A 6,000-nucleotide genomic window follows, 5' to 3' on the forward strand; every position below is an offset into this window, starting at 1 on the left:
TACCCAATGTCAATTTGGCTTGCCTGTTTGAGTACACGTCGGTCCCAGGGGGGAGACTACTGTGGCGATCTCGCGATTTCAATTTTTAAACTCTGCATCAGAATCCTGCAAAAATGCTCACGTTCTCCTACACCCACCTACTTCAGCTGTTTCTGTTTAGAGCTAGGTTATTTTCCCTTCCAGCACCTGGGGGGGAATATTTCATACAGTAGATCAGTTCAGATAGCACACCAAACCACGGCTCTAAAGGAAGCTTTAACTATGGTTTGGCACGATTCCGTAATGACAAACCGTGGCCTGCAAATAAAGACAGCAATAAAGCCAAGAAGCAGAAGCTGTGGCTTGAAGTGGGTTTTGAAAACGGTGTGCTGTCCCATTTAAGACATTAACTTCCTGTTTCGCCCTGTCCATTTCCTGTCCTCCAGGATGTACACCACGACCGAAGGAGACCGCACAACTCCATCCCCGCCCAGTGCCGCCAGCTGCCAGCAGCTCCTCACCAGCAGCCGCTTCCAGCCCTTCTTGCACGATCAGTACACGCTCCCTCAGAGCCGCTTCTACAACAGGGAGCGGGCCCCTCTGCCTCTACTGCCCAAGGAGACCCACCACTGGTATTTTGCTTCCCAGCAGCCCCCTTCTGCCCCTCTGGAATACGGCACCTACGAGGGCGACTTCAGAGGGAACAAATTCATGCCGTACGGGATGAAGCCCTTTGCCCTACAGGCGGCACCGCACCCCTCCTTGCCCTATTACCAGGAGCATCCCTTTGGGCCCCCTGCCACCTGGAGCTCCCCACCTCAGTATCACCACCCCAAGCCCACCCCGGGGGCCTTGAGCTGGTTCCGGCCCATGAGGGACTTGCAGGCGGTGCCCTCCGTCGACGAGAAAGGGAAGGACAGCGAAGGCTGGGCCGAGCCCGGCTCTGTGAAGTCGGCCGATTCCTCGGACTCCGGGCTGTACGAAGCCGAGTGCAAGCGCCGCCGCATGTCCCCCTACGTCTCCAGCGCCGAGAGCTCCCCGCCCATCCGCAACGGGGAGCTCTATGACAAAGAAGGAGGGGATGGGGGCTATTATGGCTTCTATGGCAACTGAAGTGGGAAGGCGGGATAGAAACCTGTCAGGGAAACACGGGGTGGGGGTGGGGGCCTTCTCACCATCCAGCTCTCCTCCGTTCATATCAGGGGTAACCTGTAAAAAGGAAAATGGACAGTCCCCCTTCTTGGTTTGGGGGAAAGTTTCGCACCTTTATGGGCACTGCCGGAAATAATGACGATGGCGTAAATGAAGCTGTATGTAGTTGTATCTCCCCGCCCTCCGCCCCTGTTCAGCCACTTCCAGGTGCTAGTCTGCTGGTGTTAAAACATGCTCTCCCCTTTGCGGACAGATGCCCGCATGGTGACGGCGAGTTCAGATCTTGGGCTTATGTTCAGACCCGAAGAGCTTTCACTCTTTTGTGCAGCAGCTCAGCCTGTGCTTGCCAGGGCAGCTTCCTGTCTCCGCTCCCACCCACGTTTAGTTTTGTGGATGTGTCACTGGGGAGAACGGAAGCAAAATTTCTTGAGTGATTCAAAGCCCAGGGAGAAATTCAGAAATAAAAATCCAGCTTTGGGTGGGATGGGTTTTTAAAGCCACATGGTACTTGTCGGGTTAAAGTCAGCCCTGATCCAGCCAAGGAAATCTGCGTACAGAAGCAGGCTTCATTGTACTCCTCACTTGCTGAATTGGGAACCACAGGGAAAAAACCCAGATGTGTGTCTGTATGAGATCGTCCCACTGCGGTGCATTGATTAGAATGGGGTAGGCGTTCCAGTGTATATTTTGAGGGCATATCCCCTCCCGTGCTCCTGCATACCTATTCATACACTGACATCACATGAAACGAGATCCCAGATTGAGATGATTACGTTCATACTCTGGTTTCCCCAGCATGCCTATTTGGGATTCCTGGGTGGGGAGCAGCTAGAAATCAGGAAAATTTGCTTGAGAAAAATTCTGCCCTTGAAACTCATTGCAGTTCTGAGACTTCGTTTGCAAAATCAGTATCTTTTGGCCCACTCCAGAGGGGGACTGGGAATCTCGAGCATGAATCAGATGCAATTCAACACAGGCCAGAATCATGTCTGTCCGCACCACATTGCATTCAATGTAATGAGTATGTGAATGTGCATTTAAAAGGCATTCCCACATCCTCGCTCGGGAGTCGTGTGCAATTATCATTATAGGTGACGGTACGTAGTTTGGGGCAAGAGAACTGCTAGCCCTGAGGCAGCAGCCTGCGTTCACTTCAGCCAGAAATCTGGGATGTCACAGCCATGCTCCCTTACAAATGCTCTTGGGCCATTCGGTGGGTCGCCATTTCTCAAGTAAACTGTGAATTTCACACATCTGAGATAAATACTCTGTTTTAAGCTCCCTGGGTTTGACAAGAGGGTGATGACTGCCTCCCCATTCTCAGTTCAGCCCTAGAACATGTAAACAAGCCGGAGGTTAAAGCCAGCTCTGGAGTTCTTCATCCCAGGCCCAGCCGATGGTTTGAAAACATGTGATAATGCAAACCACTCGTTTTTGCTAACCAGTGCTTTTTTCTTGAAAAACTCACCATGAACACCTCCCTCATTCTCTTATAATAATGGCAATGGCGCCCACCTGAGTTCCAGCTGGGAAAAAAGCCCCGCTAACTAACCAGCATATTCTCAGGTGGGCATCTCCCAGCACTGCCTTTAGGCAGACTTGGAAATGCTGAAACACCTTCCTCCATCTCTTGGGATTTCAAGAACCAGAATTCAAGGTCCAAGAACATGTGGAAAGATTCCTGGTGGGGGTTGGGATAGCCCTGCAACATGGACTCTCTTCAAATAGCGTCAGACCTGACATACCTAGGCAATGCAGGAAGATCTGCCATCCATCAAAAGCAACAACAGAACAGGCCTTAGGTGGGATTTATGCAGCACAAAGATTTGCCTGCCGTTTTCTTTCTCTCTCTCTCTCCCCCCCCCCCCCCCCCGCTTCCTACATGCCAGACAACAGCCATGAGCCCTCAATGAAGGCCAGTGCCCCAAATTAGTAAATGGAACCAGCAGGGATGGCAAACTTATGGGCATCCAGATATTGCTTGACTACAAGTCCCACCCTCCCTGAGCATTGGCCACAGGAGCTGGGGCTGCTGGGAGTTGGAGTCTGGTAACACCTGAAGGGCCACAGGTTTCCTCATCCCTGGTATAAAGGGACAGGTTTCTCAGGTAGTCCTCTTGTGCCAGATGTGGAGATGCCTACGCAGAGAGGTTGGAGGAGAGGTGAAGTAGGGGGAAAACAACCTCTCTTGTACAGAGCCATAGGGGGTTATCCGTACAGAAAGCCCCTTGGCTAATTTTTGTAGCATTGTGCCTCACTGTTTAGCTGTGTGTGCCGCAGAGCACACTCTTTGATTTGGTGAGATCCCCAAAGCAGAAGGCAAAAAAAGGGGCAAGTCATCTGGGCATCTTCGCATGCCTCCCTAGAAATAAAACAAAGAGACACCATACATTTCAATGGGGCAGGTCTACAATGAACAGTGGATTGTGTCCAAAATGATCATATTTAAAGCCCTCCGTAATTAGTTTTATGGAAAGCAGGAGGCAAAGACTTAGGTTGTATTTTTATACTTCCACCTCCTCCTCTAAAGAGATTTCCTCTCCCCCTTCCCTCCCTCAAATCTTGGTGGTATTTTATAATCCTGGAAAGACTTGATGGTCATTTGGTGAAGTGAATTTTAATTATGCTAGACAATCAAATGGGACACTCTCTCCCCTTTTAAGCGCTCCCCGTGGCTCGCCAAACCCGGCTGAGTTTCTCGGAGGCGGAGGGGGGAGTTAGGCTCAGCTCTCCTAACTGTTTACACTCTTGAAACAAAAAAAAATTATGTAGATGTAAAAGACACAACGGTCTTTGTGGTGTTTTGAGGTTCTCTCTTTTTTATTTTATTTTTCAAGACAACAAAAATTCTTGACATTTGCAAATATTTATTGATAGCAGTGTACAGGCTGCCTGTTGAGTTTTCGTTTTGGCTTAAGAATTTCTTTAAATAAACTGTAAAGCTGTTAGTTCTCTCCACGTGACAAATGCAGCCTGCCATGTCTGTCAAATTTCTTCTGCCTGGATCAGGAAGTAAGGTACCTATTATTTATATTTTAAGACAGTATCTCCATCTGTAGTTCGGAGATAGTATTGCAGTGGTGTAGCGTGGGTTGTCAGCACCCGGGGCAAGGCAAGTAATTTGCACCCCCTAACCCGTGGATTTGCGCCCCCTAACCCTAACCCCCAGATGTTGCGCCCGGTGCGGCCGGCCCCCCCTGCACCCCCCACGCTACGCCACTGTAGTATTGGTGTACCTCACTGGGTCATGGTTAGGACGCCAAGCATCATTGTTTACTTGTCTACAGGAAAAGAAACTTACGGTAAATTATCTGTGTCAAGTGTCCTTATGCCTCATTCCCCACCGACAGGCTCACGTCCAGACCAAGCCATTGTTGCCTCTGCCCCCAAGTGGATTCACTTCATGGGCCAAAGTCGTGTGCCCCAGTATTCCTTGCAACATAGCAGAGGCTAATGGTCCCCCCCCCCAAATATATAATCTTGGGAAGTGTCGTTTGTAAAGGATACTGAGTGTTGTTGGGAATTGCAGCTCTCTATGAAGGGAATAGGGGTCTTCTAACAACTCTGCACCCTTGAAGTTCCCAAGATTCTTTGGGGGGAACTTATGACTGTTTAAAGTGGTATACTGCTTTAAAGGTTTGGTGCAGGCATGGCCCTGATTTTGATAAATTATAATAATTTATTTATACCCCGCCCATCTGGCCAGGCCTCTCCAGCCACTCTGGGCGGCTCCCAACAGAGTATTAAAAATACGGTAAAACATCAAACATTAAAAATTTCCCTGAACAGGGCTGCCTTCAGATGTCTTCTAAAAGTCAGAGTTGTTTATTTCTTTGACAACTGATGGGAGGGTGTTCCATAGGGCAGGCGCCACTATCGAGAAGGCCCTCTGCCTGGTTCCCTGTAACTTGGCTTCTCGCAGTAAGGGAACCACCAGAAGGCCCTCAGAGCTGGACCTCAGTGTCCGGGCAGAACGATGGGGCTGGAGACGCTCCTTCAGGTATACAGGGTTGAGGGCATTTAGGGCTTTAAAGGTCAGCACCAACACTTTGACTTGTGCTCAGAAATGTACTGAGAGCCATTGTAGTTAAGTACTTCCTCTGGCTGCTTGTCACACTCTGCTAATCCAGAAAGTGGTAGACTTTCCTGCACCACGGCAGGGCTGGTGGCTGCAGTTAAGACACATCTGTCAAAATCATCTTAAACCGGCGCTGTAGCACAGTATCTTTGGCAGCAATTCACCCTTTTGAACCTTTCCACAACCACAGATTTATGAAGTGACATCTGGCCGCTCCCTGCAATATGGGCCTGAGTTTAAAAAATGTTGCTTTTAGGGGGATAATATGTACTGTGCAATTTGAGCAGTCAAAAAAGGGCATATGAATGGTGGCTTTTTTTAAAAAAAACTACTATTCAGTTGGGACGCGGGTGGCTCTGTGGGTTAAACCACATAGCCTAGGACTTGCCGATCAGAAGGTCGGCGGTTCGAATCCCCGTGACAGGGTGAGCTCCCGTTGCTTGGTCCCTGCTCCTGCCAACCTAGCAGTTCGAAAGCATGTCAAAGTGCAAGTAGATAAATAGGTACTGCTCTGGTGGGAAGATAAACGGCGTTGCCGTGTGCTGCTCTGGTTTGCCAGAAGCGGCTTAGTCATGCTGGCCACATGACCCGGAAGCTGTACGCTGGCTCCCTCAGCCAGTAAAGTGAGATGAGCGCCGCAACCCCAGAGTTGTCCACGACTGGACCTAATGGTCAGGGGTCCCTTTACCTTTACCTTTACTATTCAATTACTGATGGTGAGGGACAAGCAGTTGATCACACATGCTTGCCGGCTGAGGAGGATGAACAAAATGGCCGCCACACGCTGGAAC

At 49.8% G+C, this 6,000-nt stretch overlaps 1 protein-coding gene across 1 annotated transcript in view; it reads left to right on the forward strand.

Moving 5' to 3' along the window:
- The window catches only part of TBX21 (T-box transcription factor 21), a 55,721-nt gene extending 51,642 nt beyond the window's left edge, over nt 1–4,079 (forward strand). The window contains exon 6 of the mRNA XM_083469852.1: nt 426–4,079. Coding sequence (XP_083325978.1) covers nt 426–1,092 — 667 coding nt within the window. The 3' untranslated portion in view covers nt 1,093–4,079. The remainder of the gene's footprint in view (nt 1–425) is intronic.
- The last annotated feature ends 1,921 nt before the right edge of the window (nt 4,080–6,000 follow it).

The sequence above is a fragment of the Podarcis liolepis genome, assembly GCF_965112155.1.
Source record: "Podarcis liolepis genome assembly, chromosome: 13".
Classification (NCBI taxonomy): domain Eukaryota; kingdom Metazoa; phylum Chordata; class Lepidosauria; order Squamata; family Lacertidae; genus Podarcis; species Podarcis liolepis.